The sequence below is a fragment of the Accipiter gentilis genome, chromosome 15, assembly GCF_929443795.1.
Source record: "Accipiter gentilis chromosome 15, bAccGen1.1, whole genome shotgun sequence".
Taxonomy (NCBI): Eukaryota; Metazoa; Chordata; class Aves; order Accipitriformes; family Accipitridae; genus Astur; species Astur gentilis.
This window is the reverse complement of record NC_064894.1, coordinates 25,410,506-25,431,911: the sequence shown is the minus strand read 5'-3', so window position 1 is coordinate 25,431,911 and position 21,406 is coordinate 25,410,506. Positions and strand designations below refer to the sequence as shown.

The 21,406-nt window shown below is 39.2% G+C and overlaps 1 protein-coding gene across 1 annotated transcript in view; it reads right to left on the bottom strand.

Moving 5' to 3' along the window:
* Positions 1-21,406, bottom strand: part of CDK19 (cyclin dependent kinase 19) — a 128,883-nt gene that overhangs the window by 23,526 nt on the left and 83,951 nt on the right. The window contains exons 5-6 of the mRNA XM_049817686.1: positions 14,019-14,076; positions 12,475-12,606 (exon numbers count right to left, since the gene is read on the bottom strand). Of these exons, the coding sequence (XP_049673643.1) occupies positions 12,475-12,606; positions 14,019-14,076 (190 nt within the window). The remainder of the gene's footprint in view (positions 1-12,474; positions 12,607-14,018; positions 14,077-21,406) is intronic.

Genomic DNA, 21,406 nt, shown 5'->3' with positions numbered 1-21,406 from the left:
TTAAACTAAGCTGCCCTTTTCTCATGTTTGTGCTAAGAATCTAATTAATTTCAATTACTACACCTTAAAAATTTTGAAGCATTGACTGAAATTCTGAGTTCACCAAAATCAACTGTAATTTTCTACAGGGCTTTAGTGGGCCAGGATTTTTTCATTCTCTCTAAACAGAGTTATTTTAGGTTGTCAAAATATTTATTTTCCCACTTAAATTTCTATTCCTCAGTATATCAGCATTAAATGAAGATCTTGGATCATATGATTTCAGAATTCTGCTGTGCATTAGACACATTATCTAGCTTGCAACATTACACTTAAATTACTGTGGTAAGTTTGACAACACAGGTACAACAGATTTAATATGGGGAGTGGTAATAGGACCAGAGGCCCTAAGTAGTCTTCTCATGCAGCAAAAATATGATTGCAAACAAAGAAACCCTGTTAAAGAACTTAAATCCTTAGTTTACAGAATTTCACACCCAAAAATTTGGAAATTCTACGTTTACGGTTCTATATGCAACCTTCTATTTTCCGTGTGCAGCCTATGTACTGAAGAATACAGGAATCCTCAAGGCAGGGAAAACGCGATCTTATCAACAATTGTACCCATAGAGCATGAGAATTAAACTCTTACCAACATTAGTAGCTCGAGAATGAAAACTTTTACCGCTTTTGTAAGGATTTTCAGTGTCTGTCTTCCCAAATGCTCCCCCTCCCCCACCCAATCTTATATACCAAGTTTTCATCAGCAATTCTTCAACTCTTCAGTTGTGTTTCCAAGACTGTATAAACTACGGATTAACTACATTAGCTAGCAGTAGAGCAGGCTATCATCCTTGAGAGACAGAATAGAGTGATGGTTGCATGAATGCAGAATAGAGTGATGGTTCCATGTTCTTTTTTCTCTCAGTTCTTCTTCCAGAAACTGGGGTGGGCTCCAGCCTCAGGTGATGTGGCTTCAGGACAGGGAATTAGGTCACTGGGACAAGCACTGAGTTCTGGCAAGGAAAGTGTGTTACAGCCTAATTTTTTCCCTAATCCTAAACCTTCAAGATGCATCAGAGACAGCAGAGGGCTATTATTTTTATGCCAACTCCAGCATCTCCAAGTGCTACTTTTGTTCCAGCAACAGCAGTGCTTATACCTCAGAGGGTCCAAGAGGTAGTCTGGCGGGCTGCCAAAGCTCTTCACAGAAACAAAATTAAAAAGAAAAAAGTTCTTTCAGTGACAACTCATCAGAAGCACAAGGAATGTAATGGGTGACACAAAAGGCAGCTTTGTAGCCTCAGGGCTACTCCCCCTACCAAATATCAAACAACTACAGCAAGTAAAGGAAGTATGAAAGCTTCTCATTGCAAAGGTCACAAGTCTTTTCTATACTGCAAAGCATTAGGCAGATCCAATACAGAAATTGTCACCATTTCCTCCCATAATGATGAAAGAATTAAGAACAGGCAAGATAATGCCACTGTTCGGTAAAACAGTATTTACAAAGCTTTTCAGGGAACATCCACAGCTTTGCATTTCCAATTTATCACATTAAAAAAATGACTGATGGTGTCATCTGATCATAGGACTGCAAAACCAGGAACTCCTATTCTTAACTATGGTGCTTCAGCATTAATTTCCCCCCTCCTCCTCCATTTTTTTTCTCCATTTTATTCCATCACTGCAGTTAAGTGTCCAATATCATATAATCTATACTGTACAAATAGCATAGCATATTAGCACATTGTTGCCATTTTCTGTGCTCTTCTGAACTGTAGCGAATGAGAAGAGAGCAGTACATATTCTTTGAAAGGGAAATACACTTTTTTTTCCTAATTAAATGCAGAGTATTTTCACAAACCAGCTTTTCTGTACACAGTGGAGCTCTTTGGAGGTTAACTCCATGCTAAATGAAGAGGGACAGTGAGTTTATAATCTGTTGTGTGCTCTCACTTGGCTTGTGTCATTAACTATGACAACTTTTTACTAGGTCCAACACGTCAACACCTTCAGAGCTAACATGAGGTGAGCAAAAGGTCTGCTATCTGGTAGACTGAGTTATAACAAGGAACATGTGTGAAGAGTATTTTCCTGGCCTGTTCCAATTCATAAGCCATGACAGTCTTTTCTGGGAGTTATTAAAGCTTTTGATGTCTACCTTATTTCACTCAACAGAGAGGAATGCACATGAAGAAATCTTGCCTCTTAGGCACAGAGAAGCTTATTTGTCCTTCTAAACAAAGTGCTTTACAGTATCTTAACATTTCTGTTACTAAGGGGTGCAGCCTTACAGCTATTTCTAATAAGGCACTGACAATAACTCTGACATAATTATAAGCGATTCCATTGGATAAGCAATGAAACAAACTGCTGTGAAATGTAATTCTGCTGTCAGTCACAGCTATTGCCAAGACATCTACTTGTGAAGCAATCCCACCTGTCCTGAGAACAAGTCATTCTACTCAATCAGTGCTGTTGTGTTGAAAGTTTCATTTATTTATTGCTGAAATAATTGTGCCTGAAGATCAAACTGATGGATTAGCTCTGCACCAGAAGTATGCATCTTGTTATGGTAGTAGGTAGTTGGTTTTCCGCCAAAATCAACTTTTGTAAGTGAACTTTTCAGATATGGTAGTAAACAGAGCACATTAAAAGTCTTCATTACTGCACTAGTTAGCTAAGGTAAAATGTTTACAGAACCAGGTTTTACAACAGACAACCTTTTGGCTCTTTAAATGGCAACCTCATGTTTCATTTAAGGAAATGAAATCAGCCTTTAGTCCAGTGCTTTGTAAAGGAAGCCTTAAAAAATAAAACCGAATCAAACATCTCTGAAATGCAAGTTCAACTCTGCACCAAACCATTCACCTCACATATAAAAGGAACAACGTATTTGCAGTATAACCCAAAGAATCACAGTATATCCCAACTGACATGTACAGAACAGAATTAAGTATGAAGAGAAATGCTGAGTCTTGCTTTTTCCTGTCATCATTCATGTCCCATTTCCACATCAGAATCCATTATTTGCTCTGGGCTATGACAGACATTGCAAGAAGAACTCCTGCCTTACTTCCCTAAATTTTATTTTATTTTTTTTTAACTGAGTTCACAGCATAGGTTGCCTGAGAGGTTAGAGAATCAATCCTGCTGCTGCAAAGCTCATCTGCCTGGTAAAGGGCAAAGTCAGTGAGATACTAGGGAGGGAAAAGCTTGCTCACGTAAGAGGCCCTATAGTTATTAACAGTTGGGAAGAACATGAAACATACTCTGAGGGAAAAATAATTAGAAGAAAAAAGACATGGAACTGAGACTATTAGTGGCAGGGAGGCTTTTTTTGACCCACAAATCACTGATGATTTTTGACATACAGGGGGCTAAGCATAGATGGATTTTTGAATGCACCTCTTGTTCAAAGCGTTTTTTAAATCACAAAGCTATTACTATAGAGGATATTCTGCCTTCTGAGTATTTTTATGTTATTTTATTTTTCCTGCTCCAAAATAATCCATATACAGTTAAGTCATAGCAATCACCACACAATAGCAAATCTGCCAAAATATTGAATAAGAAGGCAAAAGCACCTGGTTCTTCCTTTCATATGTTTTGCAAGAGGAGAGAATCGTGAACATACGAAAAAGTATTGGGTGACCATGAGTGGAAGTTTACAGGTTAATTTACAGGACAATCTAAATGAGGAGAATTAGCTGTGATTGAAGATTCAGTGGCTTTGTTTTCCTTTTCTTGAATGTCCAGAATATGTATATTTCTCAAGCTAACTGCAAATGCTAAGTGACATCCCAGGTCCACAGAGAAATTAATCCCTTCACTAACAAAAATAATTCATAACATACTTGTACTGAAGCTCCCTATTATCATTAACTGATTTTATCTTCAGGACAATACTACTAAGTAGCGTCCCTACTTCACAGATAATGAAACAACACATAGGACGCATTAAATGACATGCTGTAAGCTACACACAATGCTTAGGACTGAATCAGTATTTAAATCCAAGTCTCCTGAAGACCCAGCTTACTGTCCTAAGATATGAAACTTTACTGTCTGCCCCATGTTAGAACACCTCCATTGGCTTTATAAGAGCAGAGGCAGGTCTGACCCACTGCACTGTTCTCATTCTCCTGACTATTAAGCTAGTACACACTCAAACATCTCAGACTTTTCAGAGTTGACAATGGCTGCCAGCTCTACTAGCTAATTTCCAGACATCAACATATTTGAGAAGCAAGAGCAATACAGCAGTTAGAAGAAGGGAGGAACTAGTATGCTAGATCTTATAACAGTTCATTTGTTAAAGTGCGTAACAATCCTGTGGACGATATTCCTTGCGTTGCTGTCAGCATCTCAAGCTTCCCAAAATATTTATTAATGTAGGTTTAAAATGTTCTATTTAAGTGACCTAATAATCCTTTATAAAACTTTACATTTTTTTGGATGATTGCAGTGATAAGATTGTGCAGCGTAGCAAATACTTGCTGGTTTTTGTTAGTTTGTTGTTGTTTTTTTAAAGAAGAAACTTGTATGGTATTTTAGAGATCACTGTCAAGCAAGAGGAAAAAATAGCAGTAAATCATCCAGCACCTGCAATAACTAGATAAGAGAGCAACAATTAATCTTTGGTCTTAAAATATTTTGCCTCTCAGAAAAAGCATGAGAACTGTGATAACCAAAATGAAGAAAGTTTACCACATGCCAAAACAAGTTTACCACAAAATATCATCTGAATCCAATTACTACCCATGTCATGTAACATTGCCCAGGGCATGAACAAGACTCCCTTCCTGGTGTAGCCTGACTTTTTCTTTTCAGAATGCATAAATGAATATTTTCCAGACTTCTCTTTTTCTAGTTTTTTCACAACCCCTTCCCCTCAAATCACAACCTCTCACAAACAGGAATGCGGATCCCTACGCAGCAAACAGAAGCTGACTGACTATAGATTTGCTCTTCTTAATTATCTCTCACGGATGTTTAAAAGCAGTCCCCATACTCCCATGGCTCCACAGACCACAGGTGGGAACCTCCCCTGTATATTTTTCCTGAAGATTTTTCAGTCTTCTGGTTGGCCTCATTTGTGATTTCTGGTTTACCAGATTTTCCAAATAGGTCCTATTTTTTTTCCTCCTTCCCCCCAACCCTCCCAGAACAAGAGACCAGAAGAGCTTTAGGCATCAGTCCAAGATTTCCAGAGGCCCCACAAGCCCAGCCATCGTGCCAACAATCTGTGCGTGCGCAGTAAGGACATCTGATGCACTCAGAACGTGTGGGACTCGCTGTATAGGCAATATGGAACACATATGCACATATTTCCATCCTAAATCCTACATAATACACCCCAGATATTTCCCTCTCTTTTCCCTGCATGGAGTCGAATGGAGTTGTTGAAACTCTGACGAATCCCAGCATTTTTTACAAATTCATTCCCTCTGATACACCTAATATTTTCCCATGACATTTGCTTTCAAAGGCATTTTGATATCTGCTTATACCTTTCACACGTTTCTAGCTTCCATAACCATATGTTAGTCTGGAAATAGAATGAGGTGACAGTGCACTGCCCAAGCTTTGAATTACAGTTTCTCTATACCTAAATCTTGTTTGGGCTGGTAAATGCAGTTGCCACATGGCCATTTCTGACATTCCTGCTGACTTATAATCTAGACAAGTGAGGAAAGGCAACTAAGCAATAGAGATTTCTCAGGTTCTCAGATTTATTTTTTCACAATAAATAGTCCCATCCTTTTTCAGTGCAGAACAGTGTTTTAGCCTTGCTTAACGGGTGGTTGAATGATCACTCTAGAGAACTTTTTTGCCAACAAAACCCAAACTATCTAAAATACTATAAGCCATGTGATGCTATTTATCAAATATACTATTTCTTTAATTAAGGCAAGCGGTAAAGAGGTAAGATAACATGCTCTTGTTTGATAGCACTGCTAACTATACAAGCTGCAACTTGGTAAAAAACAAGTCTTAATTATGCTGTTTCCTTGATATTATACTACAAGATGCCCCAGAATGAATCATAGTAGAGACTACCACATGCTTTTTTAAAAACCTATGATGAAAAAGAGTTCTTACTACTTACTTTACTTACTACAACATTCTTTCTATTTTGATGTTCCCAAAGTGAATAGTGAACAGATTCTGTTTTTAAATTATGGTGCTGGAAATGCAGACCAACTTCCACAGCCTACAATAAATTCAGTACAGATTTGTATTGTGGTAACAGAAAGTGACCTTTGGCTTCTACACCATCATTTTCCCAATTTGTATTCATCTGGTAAATTAGTTGCTTGTAACAATGGTAGCAGATTATATAGTAAACTTTATTAACATGTAGGACTTAGATTATAAAAGCTCACAGTCCAGAAAACTAAATATTATTGCCCAGGAAACCCTAACATGGGCTTTTTACTATCCTTTTAACATGCAGAAAGCAAAAGCTGTTTCTGTTTTTCAGCAACAGTGTTTTCTTGACTCCTGTATCTCCTTAAAACATGATGTTATACATGTGATAAACAATTACTTGTTCTGCAAGCAATAAAAAAAAAGAAAAATAGAATATTTCATTACTATGAAGGAACAAATTAAATAAAGGGGGAAATGTCACCAAAAACTACCTCTAAAATAATGAAATATGCTTATATATTGCCTTGTGTAAAACAGCTATTTCTAAACAGACTGTATATAGTCAAATTTTTCCCCAGAGTTAAACCCACAAAATGTAACTAAGATTAGGTCCAGAAAACAAAGACAAAAATCCTGAGTGAGACAAAAGTCAAAGTCTAATTTCATTCTTTGATCATGTATGAGAATTATTTACATGCAAGCAAGCATACCTAAAGGCTTTATTACAAGAACAAAACCAAACTATCTACTATAGTAGACACTGTCCAGGATATTATGAATACACTGCTAATAATTAACATTGCATGTGAAGCTAAGATAAGGAAGAGAGTATTAGATACAGAATACAAAAAATATATTTAAAATAAAATCAAGACTAAGCCAGTAAAAACCTCAGCAAACATCTGAATTATGTAGCAACTGTTGGACAATGTTCAGTGTGTTGCAGCAGAGAACTGATGGCAATGCATTCCTAGTAAATTCAAACAAAAAATATTTCCCACAATAGCAAAATTGGAAGAGAATAGACTAAAGCTGGCATGACATTGCTTTTAGCCTGATTTTACTGATATTTACTAATTATACAAAATTACATATTTTATATAAGGCATAAGAAAATAGCTGTGGAAAATAAGCAGCTATACCAAATAGCCTGTCATTTCCTTTTCCATAAATGGCTACATCTAATCACCTTTCTTCTAAATTATGATTTCCAACTGAAGAACAGTTAAATGAGAGTATTATATAATTTATGAATTATTACTAAAAGTGATGCATTAGGGCTCCTGAGAATTATGTAATATTAAGAGATGTTAAAATTACATTTCTTGCAGATATTTGAGAGCTTTAAGAGTTGTGTCCTTTGCCAAAAACATTAGCATTCAAGTTAAACTCTCACTAGCATGCTTAGCTCATTAAGATTGCCTTTTTTTTAAGTGCACATAATGCTAGAAGCAAAACACAAGTCTGGACTCATAAACTGCATGAACATCACCGCTGTCATTTTGTTACCCACTTCTTCCTTCTGCCTTAAAGCTGCACATAGGTCACCTCCAGGTACCTTCATTCTTTTCTCTTCAGCCACATGCTCCTCTAATCCTTCAGTCAGCCTACAAATCTCACCTTGCAACCTTCCTTGGTTTTATTTCCATATTTTTTTTACTTTGCTGCCCAAACTGTTCTGAGTGTCCTCAGCACTCACACTGCACACCAGGTACTATATGACCCATTCACACCCCTCCTGGGGATTCACTGGTGTGGGTCTGATACAAGAAATAAAAGCCTCAGAAATAATAAACTACTAGCAAAACCAGATCTCTAAAGCAGCATCATCCTCTGAAGTTTCATAGGGACTCCTTGTCTGTGTTTTAATATAGACTACATATCCCTCAGGGCAAGAGCCAAGTAATTTATGACATAATTAAAAAAACAACGGCATTATACTAATTCATTCTTCAAAGAGATATCCTGAGATAACAGTATGTATCACTCGCCCAAATCTACAAACAATATGCTATCTATCAAAACCAGGTAACTGTCAGTTAAGGTAACTTCCCAGTACCACGCGTGCAGGTCACTCTGTAAGCTGGTCCACTCACAAAATCAACACAGTCAGGGCAGTTTAAGCATCAAATTTACAGGCTTTTAATCTAATCCTGTTGGTATTTTCTTCAAGCACTTCTAGTAACTCTTCTGACCCCCTACAGGGTGCAGCAAACAGAGACTTTAGAAGTGAGCATTCCAGTTTGCATGGTGGCCGATGCAAAGCAGACCCTGAGTCTGCCTCAGACAAAATGGAATTGTGCCACAGCCACGGCGGAAGGTACTACAACGGTCCATCCCCAGCACCCACTGGAGAAGATACCCTGGGAAATCAGAGGCCTCAAACACAAGAGAGTTCCCGAGGGAGGGTGCTGCCACCGAGGACTCAGGCTGCAGGGTGACGCCAGCCTCAGAGTGGGAGACACGCTCTGGCCAGTGCACCGAGTCACCAGCAAAAGGAGCTGCGGGAAGAGGCGAACGGACTCTGTAGCATCACGAAGAACAAACAGGACGTGAACCAGGTCACCTCGGCGACCTTGCAAAGGTTTCTGGAGGATGTTGGGGTAAATTTCTTCATACAGACACTACATAGGTCACCTTTCAGATCTGCTACTCAGGAAGAAGGAAGAACTGGCTGGGGATTTGATAATCAGTCACAGCCTTGGCTGTAACAACCATGAAACAGTGGAGTAGTGAAAACAGAGATGTACGAGACCCATCCAAGTTGGTGTCTGTGGTGGGTTGACCCTGGCTGAACACCAGGTGCCCACCAAAGCTGTTCTATCACTCCCCCGCCTCAGCTGGACAGGGGAGAGAAAATATAACAAAGAGCTTGTGGGTCGAGATAAGGACAGGGAGAGATCACTCAATGAATTACTGTCACAGGCAAAACAGACTCAGCTTGGAGAAAATTAACTCAATTTATTACAAATCAACCAGAGCAGGGTAATGAGAAATAAAACCAAATCTCAAAACACCTTCCCTCCACCCTTGCCTTCCTCCCAGGCACAACTCCACTCCCGGATTCTGTACCTCTAACCCACCCCATTGGCACGGAGGGATGGGGAATGGGATTTATGGTCAGTTTACCACACGTTATCTCTGCCATTTCATCCTCTTCAGGGGCAGGACTCATCACATGCTTCCCCTGCTCCAGCGTGGGGTCCCTCCCACAGGCTGCAGTCCTCCATGAACTTCTCCAAAGAGGGTCATTCCCACAGGCTGCAGTCCTTCAGGAGCACACTGCTCCAGTGTGGGTCCCCCGCAGGGTCACAAGTCCTGCCAGAAAACCTGCTCCAGCGTGGGCTCCTCTCTCCACAGATCCACAGGTCCTGCCAGGAGCCTGCTCCAGCGCGGGGTTCCCACGGGGTCACAGCCTCCTTCGGTCATCTCCCTGCTCCGGCGTGGGGTCCTCTCTCCCCAGGCTACAGGTGGAGATCTGCTCCACCGTGGACCTCCCTGGGCTGCAGGGGGACAGCCTGCCTCACCAGGGTCTTCATCACCACGGGCTGCAGGGGAATCTCTGCTCCGGCGCCTGGAGCGTCTCCTCCCCTCCTTCTGCACTGACCTGGGGGGCTGCAGGGCTGGTGCTCTCACCTGTTCTCACTCCTCTCTGTGGCTCCAATTGCACAGGGGTTTTTTTTTCCCCTTCTGAAATCTGTTCTCCCAGAGGCACTACCACCATCGCTGATGGGCTCAGCCTTGGCCAGAGGCGGGTCCGTCTTGGAGCCGGCTGGCATTGGCTCTGTCGGACACAGGGGAAGCTTCCAGCAGCTTCTTACAGAAGCCACTCCTGTAACTGCCCCCGCTACCAAAACCTTGCCACACAAACCCAATACAGTGTCTTTACCAATGCCAAGGAGGAGGTGCTGGAACACTGCCCACCAAGTTGTGGATGAGGGAAAACTGGGGAAACGGTTGATATGCTTGAGGGCACAGCTGCTGTTTGGAGGGAAGTAGCGAGGCAGCAGGAATGAGCCACAGGAAACTCATGAAATTCAATGAGGACAAATACAAAGTCCAGCACCCATGATGGACTAACCCCCTGCAATGGTTCAGGTGGTGGATTGACTGGCTGGAGAACACCCCTGCAGAAAAGGATGTGGGGTTTCCAGTGGATATCAGGCCAAACCTGAGCCAGCAGTGGACCCTAGTAGTAATAAAGACCAACAGCATCAATAGGATATATTGGCTGTATCAACAGGAGCAGAGTCAGTAGACTGAGAGAAGTGATTACTCCCCTTTACTTAGCACTTGTTGGAGCACATTTGGGTCACGTGGAGGACCTGGATAAAAGACAGTTTGATAACTTGGAGCAAGTTCAGTGGAGAGCCACCAGGATGGTCAGAAGCTGAAGAACCTGTTCTGGGAGAGGAGGCTGAGGGGCACAGCCTTGTTCAGATGGAAGAGGAACTTATGAGCAGCCTCCCCCAGTACCTATGGAGAGGTGACCGAGATGACGAAGCCAGGCTCTTTACAGTGGTATACAACAGGAGAATGAGAGATTACAGGCAGAAACTGAAACAAGAAGTTCTGACTAGGTATAAGGAAAAAATTCTTCACTATGAGGACGATTTAGCACTGGAACAGGTCATTCAGACAGGGTGTGGAATCTTTGTTCTAAGCAGTTTTCAAGACCTGGCTGAACAAATCCCTCAGCAGGCTGGTCTGAATTCAGAGTGGACCCTGCTTTGAACAGGAGGATCAATGAGACACCTCCTAAGGTGCCTTTCAACCTGATTAAATCTATCTGCAAGTAGCATTTTACTTTGGACCAGGTGTTTGCTTTTGAAATGGATCAGATTGCCCATACCTATGACACTTCTCAGCTTGAGCTGCAGTTATCTCAGAGTACAGAAAACAAATTCATTTGGGATGAAATTAAACCAAAAGGTGTGCATCAGCCGCTAATGAGCAGTAGTCTGTTGGACCAGGCCAGAGAAAGATCAAAGTACTCCTCTTTATCAAAACCATGTATAATGTGGATGCTAGGTACTCAGCACCATTTTGCTTTACAGATGCACTTCTATTGTGCCATGCTACTTGCTAATGTAGACATTGTCATCTGAAGAGTTACATTATTCCATTTCAGCAGATGAAAAAGAGCACTAGCATATAAACCCCCTACTTTTTGGCTTTTTGATGCAGACAAACTTTGTCCAAGGAAAGAAATGCATGCTACCTGCCTGCAAGACTGAATGTATATATTCTCACTAGAGCTATGCAGAAGTCTTTTTGCCCTTCTTAATAGTTGCTGCACATTCTAGGCAAGCTCAACAAACAAAGCAGTGTTTTTCTCAATTCAAGTCCTCCTGCACTGGAGGATTCCAAATGGGAGAGAAGAGCAATAAAGAAATGTGAAGTCCAAGTCTACATCAAAGTCAGGTGACAGTTGATTGATTTTTTAAACTTTTTGCTGTATATATTTTGATAAATAGAGGAGTTATCTGGAAAAGCCAGACTGTGAGACTTAATTAAAAGTATTGGTCCACCCAACTGAACATTCAACAGACACTAGTATAGCATGGTGGTTTGTAACTTTCTGAACAAAGGCCCACATAGCATCTCCGAAAACTTCTGTAACAGGAAAATGCCTGCAACTCCCAAGAAAGCCACCTCTGTAGGCACAGGAACGATTTAACCCCGTTACAGAGAAACACCATTGCCTCTGCAGTTCTCTTCAGTATATAACCTAATCATGCAGACAGGATACCTCCTGTGCACTTCAGTGTTTTTATTCTCTGAACAGCTAGGCACCAAGGCTGATTGTGCTTATGGAACTTACTAAGGGGGAAAGAAGACAAGAGCCTGGCCACCAGCATTTCCTGAACATGGAGCTTCGTAAATTGTCAGGAGTGAATAATCTGCAGATTGCACACAGCACAGGAGACCGCCCTTCTCTTTATCAAGGCACACGCTACATAGAAGCATTTGGACATGAAGCACCCTAGAAGAACAAGACTTTAACAGCCATAGCTCTTTCCCTTTTGAAGGTTTACAACATTACAAGATTTTGGAGCCCGTATCAGAAAACCATATAAACCAATGCAAAGAATATTTTTATTTTAAGAACAAACAACACATTTAAAATGTCTAACATTAACCTTAACTCATATTGAAAAACAAAAGCACAGTTCTCAAGTTTCGATCTGGATTAATCTTTTACGGATTGGATCATACCCCATCTGCTGCTACTTCAGGAAAAAAACTAGCTGATCAGCTGATCATCATAACTACTATAAGGCTACCCTCCTTTACAAAACTTAAAGGTAAACCTCTTTCTTACACAGAACTTACCAATGGCCTTCGTGTAATGTCTGGCTCCAAGTAACAGCTCTGGAGCTCTGTACCAGAATGTCACCACAACTGGATCCAAGTCTGCCAATGGCTTCAAAGGCGAGTTGAACAATCTTGCAAAACCCATATCAGCTGGGGGAGATGGGGAGAGAAAAGAACATTTAAAATTTTAATACAAATAAATCAGAATTTAACAGTATTGCCAAAAAGCAATTAAAACAAAAGCTCAAGAATATTAAAACTTACAAATCAAAGTTTCTAAGAAAGCAACAAGTTACTTGTAACAATATTGGGCCAAATTTATCTAAGGCTAAATTCCATTTACTTCATTTATAAGACTATGAAGGACGACATTTGACTTTTAAGTTTTTTCATGATGGTATTGTAAAACTTTACATAACACAGATGCCTGTTTATTTAAATAGGACTGTAACAGAAACCTGGTTAACTAAAGTCAATAGTAGTAGGTCTCTAATGTACATTTTCTCTTTTATTTTTATATATGTTTACAAAACTGTGAGCCCTTGTGACTGCTATGTATTTACCCAAAGTGCAAAACCAAAACAACTGCAGTGTAGACTGTTTTGCACTATTTTTCAAAGGATGCCTCCTACTTGTTTTGGAGGAATGACTCCAGAATCAGGAAAAAGTTTTAAAACAGGAATTCATTAAATCAGTGAGTGTACACTGTTACAGAGGTGTATTTTAAATGCACGTGTTCATTTTATATAACTAGAAAATTCTCTCTAGAAACGACCTTGTAAGGAGCATTAAGAAATGCTAGACAGGAAAGTACAAAATTCAGGTATATATATTCAAAACCACACATTTTAATCCAAGTCTGAAACTTATATTTTACACAACTTCACCTAAATCTTTCTGCTTCCAAAGTTATGAAATACCAAGTATAATTTTCTTGCAGTTACCCATACTAATACAAGCTGGATATTTTCAAATACAACAACAGTTGATGAGTAGAAAAGAGGTTCCAATATATCCCTTCTTTCTTAATGATTGCCACATACTTTATTAAAAAAGTTTATATCCACATGACTAAGGCTTATGATCTGCACAGGTAGTTAGATTTTGAATAAAGACCATCACAGTTACATGTGTTTCCCATCTTCATGCCAAATAGCCTTTTGCATAGCAAACCTTTGGACCTCTACAAACATGTGCATTGATGTTATTTATATAAAAATAATTAAAACCAAATACAATTTATAAGTAACAATGTTATGCTAACTAATCATAGTAGAAGTCAAAAGAACCTTGGCCATAGCCATTGTTCTACGTGCTTATAACTTTCTTGTTTCTTACAGATGCTTTTCTCTCACTAGTTATCCTTGCCAAGCTTTATAAATGTCTAATAATACTTTTGGAATCTCTGTAAGCTTGTAAACTCAGTGAATGAGATTTAAATTTGAACTAGTTGTGTATACATACACTCAAAGAATAATGAAGATTTGTTTCTATCTTACACTGAAGATGCAATTTTTTAAGTTTTCCTTAGCTGTACAATGAAATTTTCTCGAAATGTTTACCTATTTTGACTCTTCCTCTTTCGGGACCTTCACCCATTACCAGAATGTTTGCTGGTTTCTGGAAAACAAAAAGCAGAATATTTAATTGACCAGCCTTTGATGATTATCTTCAAGAATAATAAAAATATGTACATTTATAATGAAAAATTTTCTATAAATATCCTTACAAGTCTAAAATTACCATACCTTTATGTTTTGCTGACATATAGTGTTTATCTCTAGTTACCAATTTCACAATTAGAAAAATAGTAAAGTACTTTGACATTTCACAGTAAGAAATGCAATCTTTCATTAAATTTGCATTTCCATTTTTACCAGAATGATCACATCCATTAGCGAGATTTTATTCTACAGGAAAATTTTATACCAGGCTAACATTTACGCTACACATCAGTAATCTGGCAAGAACTACTTTTGCTAGTATAACTTACTGAAAATGATGCCAAATCTTGGTACGCAAATGCATAGATAAGAGTTGCTTTTATCATCATATATAACTACATTTTTAGAACTGTGCTTGTTTTCAGTGTATGAATGATAAAAATCACATTGGCAAAAGCATTTTTTCCCACAAAGTAAGCTGATTTCATGCTATGAGAATTCACTTAAAACAGGACTATACAGACAGCTACATCCACAAGCTTTTGACAGTGTAGACAGCAGCTTTACTAACAGAACAAAACCTTTATAGGCATTTTATGCAATCTGCAGTTGTTCGTAACCAGCCACTTGTGAACACCATATAAAATCTGCACATGACATCACAGCAATTGTTCTGCAATTAGGATCTAGGTTCCTTCAGACATCAATAGTCATTCCTTGGAAGCTTTTCCCCTATTGTGTTAACAGCTGTAAAAAAAGTAAACGAGATTGAAAACATTGTGAATTGAATGAAGAGATGCATAACAAAGATTCAAAGCAGAATTTTTGGAACATCCAAATATTAATTATATTTGAAATCCCTAATGCCTGAAGAGGTCTGCTCAAGCAGGATTTGTTCAAGAATCTGAAAGAGATGTCCAGAAAACCAACATCAGAATCTCACTTAATTTCTCAGTTCCTAACACTTGGCGCTATCTACCCAGAATGAAACTCTCAAACTAGGGTTTCTAGTTTGGCTCAAAATTTCAAATCCTTAGCTTTTTTGAACAAAACAAACCAACCAAACAAAAAAAGCACTACTTCACCTATTCTTTCTCTTTCCCTGCAGGAAACTGTTCTCCCTTCCCACCTCACCCCCAGTGCTAGACATTGCTTCTTCCCTGGCTCTAGCCACAGCCTCTCCTTCCAACCCTGCTCCAGAGGCCATTGCCTCTTTTACTCCTCCTTGTTTAATCTCAGGATAATTCTCAACACCATTCCTGACTTCTCATTCCCCAACACGTTTTTGGATCCCTTCAAGAGAGAATATGCACTCCTTCCTTGGAAAATGCAATAGTCATTTTAATTAATTTTGAGTAAACACTCACTAGCATGTCTAGGAAAAATAAAGGTGATGCTTGGCTCTTCGCTAATATTAAATGACAATTAAATCAGCACTTCAAGGCAACTGGTCAAACTCTGGTTTTACATTTATATATTACCCTGAACTGAATATTCTGGAGAACAGAACAATTCCATTCTGCATATTCAGAGACCAGGCAGCAAGGGAAGCATGCAAGTTTGCACTACACTTTACCTCTGTTAGAAGCCACATAGCTAAAATTGACCCAACAGAGACAGCAAAATTTCAGTTTCCTTGTTGGAATTCTTCCCTAAAATCCTACCTAGCAACCTTAATTGAGAGTTGAGTATGAATCAAAAACACTTCAACAGACTTTTACATTCAGGATTAGATTTTAGGCATTATAAAATGCATTTGTCACATGAACAGAGCTGATAAAAATGTAGTTACTGCACTGATTTCTAGGTCAGTTTTTTTCTATAGAAGAATTATTTTGTAAGGGATAAACTGTATAACACCAGGAGATGTACTAAGATAAAATTTAAAATCTAAGCAGATACAACAGAATTCTCCAAACAAAACATCTCATAAGATTTTACCTGTAACATTACAAGATTCTTCAAGCAGCAATTTCTTCATAGAAAAGAAGTATTATTTTATCTGCTGACATAAACCACAATATTCACAGAATAGTTCAGGTTGGAAAGGACCTCAAGATCATCAAGTCCAATCCTCCTGCTCAAAGCACAGTCAACTACAGCAGATTGCTCAGGCCTGAGTCCAGTTGGGTTTTAAGCATCTCCAGGTATGGGGACTCCACAGCCTCTCTGTAAAACCTTTTTGCAGTGTTTGACCACGCTCACAGTAAAAAAAAAGGTTTCTTCATACATTTAATTTATGCCCATTGCCTCCTGTCCTGTCACTGGGTAGCACTGAGAAGAGTCTGGCTCGGTTTTCTTTACTCCCGCTTATCAGGCATGTATACACATTAGTAAGATCCCTCCCTGAGCCTTCTCTTCTTGAGGCTGAACAGTCCCAGCTCCCTCAGCCTCAGAAAGACAGCCCGAACCCCTAAGCAACTTAATGGCCCTACACATACAGAGGATACGCTAGGTTAGAATCTATGGAAGCAAAGAACTTGTCCATTTATGTATTTTTAAGCCAGAACGTTTTGAAGAGATGTTGTTCCATTTAGATTGTAAATCTGTACTGATATTTAATCCACTGATGATCAGAACCCTGCTCAGGCAGCCAGCAGAGAAGAACGTCGGTTTATAAACTTAACAGAATACATATCCACTAGCTCTTGTAAATCTCTCTATCTGAGGGAGCTGGGGGCAAGGGGGGAGGGAGAAAACAGAGAAGGAATAAAGTGTGAAACAACTGAAAACCTAGTCTCATTTCCAAAAGAGCAAGTGCTTCTCCTGAGGCACCACCACCAATGTGGACAGGACAGGCATTCCATGGAGAACATCCTGATGCCTGCAGGATCCCCACTGATCTGCAGACTTGTGTCTCAGTAACGGCTTCCCTTGTGGCAGCCTCCTGCAAGGTGAAAAGTCTTCATTTAAATCTGTTCCTGAAGTCAGAAGGAGAACACACATGAACTTGCTTCTTATTATAAGAACTTTCTGAGTTCCTCTTGCTAATCAGAGCTGTTCTGGTCAGGAAAGCCCTTTCAGCTGTAGGTACGCTGAACCAGCCAGAGAGTAACACTAACCTCATAGGACCCGTCCTTCTGAGATGAGACAGATGATACCCAGCTCCTGTGCCCATGAACTTTTATTTAATAAAAAGAAACAGCTTCAGAGGAGCTTAAAACATCAGCCACGCGTTTTGTGGTTGTGTTACAGAATAATGGCTTAAAACACAGTGAAGTAAAACCCCTCACCTCTCCAGAGCCTTCACGATACACAAGTCACAGTGAGAGCAACCCAGCCCTCACAGAGCAGGGCTGCTTCCTCAGAGCCTCGGCTAAACAAGAGGCACCAAGGCAGAACTTCAGGTACTCGGGTACAGAGGAAAGACTTGGGGTTATTAATCTCCCGTGATTAATCTGGCACCAGAGATCCTCGGGAAAGTAGGTAATGAACGTTTCCATCATGAGGTAAGCGAGAGGACTGCTAAAGGGAATGCAAACAACTTCTGCTTTTTGGAGAAGGGAGAACGTGTCAGTCTAATCTCTGGATATGTAGGATTTGAAGTATCAAAGCATTTTACTCTGAAACAGTCACTTAATAGTTTACTATGGAATCACAGTCTGGTATAATACAGTTACTGGACAGCTGCAAAAATCAGATTAAAATGTGGGAATCAGAGAAATTAAAAAGCCCCATACCTCATGTACATTCAAACTACACGCGAGTCTAGTTCCTGAAGCAAATCTTACTGCTGTCCATATGACGAAGAAAATGGGGTTTTAGGTGGAAGAAAACATGAAGGCCCAAGCAGCTAAGAGACCAAAACCTGAAACGCACGTACTTAGAGTAAATCATGTCTCTTTCCAAGAGAACAGAATTTAATTCAAGAAAGTCTGAGAAGCCCTGCTTAAAATTATTCACTAACTTCTTAGTAGAGGGTGAGGTAATAGAACAAGGACTACACTTCTGAGCCAGTTACATCCCAATTAATATCATCTCTATTTTCCTCAAACTCTCCCCTTGCTGAGAACACAAAACACCAGCTGGGAAGCAAAGCCATGCTGCTGCGTCTCCACCTATCTAGTTGCTATAGAAACAACAGAAACAGTAAGAGTTAGGAGTCTCACATTTAAGATCAGCTATAAAAATGAACAGAGAAATCCCTGCTGAGAAATGCAGTTGAGGTTTGACTGTCTAAAGAATATTTGCAAAAAGAACAAAGTCAACAGCAACAAACAACTGGAGCAAAACCCTCAAATATCTGCAAAAAGGGATGTAGATGGCAATAATTTAATGGATTCTTTACAAGTAATAAGCATAGATAATGTATTTACTTTTCTACATCAGTGGGAGAGTGGGAATAAAGCAATTAACAGATCTTGGTGGAAGAGAAATGAAAATGTCGGGCTAACAAGTACGTTTTCATAAATAGAAGTATTGTGAATTGGACTCATGGACATCCATGTTATCTTAATCAATATGCTTCCTATTTAAATATTTAGAAAGTAGATTAGAATAAAGGTTTAAGGTAAAGAAACCATCTGTGGGTTTGAAAGAGCATAACAGGTCAAAACAGGAACAACAGCCTCACAATAGATGGCAATATGTTAGTTTTAATGGTTATTGTTGTTATCTCCTCAAGTACAGCGGTGACACAATTCTTAAGAGATCTGGTGCAGAATTACATCCCTGTGAGAAAACGTCCATAGGGACATACCACTTTCCATACACCATTCTTTATTGTTTATATCCAAACAAATGTGTTTCCCTTTTGGAATGTATCACTGGACAAAGAATAACCTGAAATTAAGAGGCTTCTATTGTAAAAGATATTGCAAGTCTTTTAGATAAAAGCTCTCCCCACAATTCAAGAAGCTGGCTTCTGAGGAGGTCTTTTCAAGTCTTAATAATTTAAAAAAGCAATTGTAAACAGCATAGTGTTGATACATAGATGCGCTTTCAATTCACAAGCCAAAACCAAGAGTAGTGGTGATTTCATCTTAGCTTTTAGCACACTGCTCTACAAATGACAAAGGTCCTAAATTGGATGACAGCGTTCCACTCTACAGGCACTACTTGAAAGACCACTGAGCCTTTAAGTTCAAGATTAAGAGGGAGCTGCAGATTGTTCACAGAAATTTGCAGACAAAGCTTTTTCTCTTCTGATCCACAAGGAAATGTAGGCACTTTCCTGCCTTAAGGCAATGCTATTCAAACCCAGACGTTGTTTTTCAGATCAGTATACTGGCATACTGGTACTAATGCTTTAGATAACAATTGATATAATTAATGCAGGATTTAAAAAAGAAATGGTCCTAAAAAGATTTTATTATGCACTACAAACCTCCAAATTATTATCAATTCCATTCACATTACTTCCATTTATTGAAAACTGTAGAGAAAATTTGTTATCATCACTCCCCTCTCCTTTTTTAGAAAACCATTTGGTCAACATTTTTCTGATACTGAAGCACTAAACAAAAGTATACCATATAGAGTAAAATATCTTCACATCTGCTTCTCTTTACAAGCCTTACATACTGTGAACTCATATTAGAGTCACTGCTCTGATTACACAGCATCACTTTCAACTTGTTCTTTTTCCGATGTTATCCTTAACTTCACAAAAGAACCCTATTATATTTTTTGTCCAGATCTGTAAATTCATCCAATTTTCTTGTACTGCTTCTCTACTGTTAAAATGATGGACCTTGCAAAGCAATATCATGAACAAATCTCATCAACGTATTTATCATTTAATTCAAACCAATACTGTTTCTACAGATATTCTCAAATTGACTAAAAATAAAGCTGATTCATAAAGCACACGATCAAAAAGGCAGTAAAATCACAAGGAACGCAAAATGCTTTGAAATAGTACATCATTCAAATGAAATAACAACTTGTTTGAATCTAGAAAGGAGTTAAAAAAAACCAAACCCAAGGCAGACACATTAAGTAAATATATGGCAACACAGGAAGCAAGGAGTACCACAGAAGCCTTTTATAGCTAAATTTAAAAAAACAAACAACACCCCCCCCCAACCCCCCAATAAACAGTCCAAAAGTTTTTGCAGTAAAAAAATGAAAACACAAACAAATGTGAACATGTAAAATTTTACAGCTAAATGTCACCAGATTGTTGTCTTTAAATATATAAGAAAATATACTTGATTATCATCAGGGGAACATCAGTGACAAGAACAACATTTTCAAGTGCTCATATTTATTAATATGATAATAATACATACATGGTAACAATTATTTTGATCTCCAGTCTTGCTTCTTATAGAAATAATTTAAAAATGAAACACATACAGAACTGATAAAGACATGGAAGTGTGTGCCACTGTTTGAGAGGAAAAGAAATCTTTTGCATAATTCTAAGAGATGGAAACTGGATATTCCATCGTAAACCATGGTGTCAGACTATGTTAGGGACTTATGTATTTCATAGCTGCTGAACTGATATGGTCAAAATAATCCTTAATTCCAGATATCAGAAGTCCTAATAGCAACCACAAGTGTAGAATTTACCTCAAGCTCTGGAACTGATGGTAAGTAGCTAGAAGTAGGAACAAACTGTACAGAAGGTATCTGAACTATTCCTTTGGAATGCCTTAGATAACGATTTTGGTTAAACACATTCCTTGCCTCTATCCGTTATGTGTTGAGAGGGGAAGCATACTGTTTTCACATGGAAGCTAGCTATCAAAGAAATCTCTTCATGTTGATATGTTCTTATAAAACTCCTCTATGCACAAAAAGCAAAAGAAAACAGAAATACTAAAACTATGCCTACAGTGCAACTATAGGTCTGCACATATTAAAAAAAAAAGGTCCCTTAAATAAACTTAAGATTATCTAGCCTACAACAACAGCAAAGATGTGACTGCGCAGGCATCGTTACAGACAGATTTAAACCAGCCCATGACTCTGGATACTCTTTGGAGAATCAGTCAAAATCATACAATGCTTTGGGGCTGGAGGGGACCTCTGGAGGTCATCTGGTGCTCAAAACACAGAGGTCACCCTGCTCAAACAGTGGCAACTTCAAAGATAGAACCGACTTTGAAGCTGCATCAGGTTGCCGAGTGTCATAACCAAGGGAGCTGCAATTCTGCAAGGACACGGGTTCCTCAGCCTTTCTGGTGTGCAACCCCCCCGCACTGTCTGACCACTCTCATGACGAAAAATTGCTCCCTGTCACCCAGTCAAAATGTCTCCTGGGGAAATGTGTGTCTGTGCCCCTTCCTCTGCACACCTCTTTAAAATGGCTTCATCTTCTCTACAACCTCCCGTTA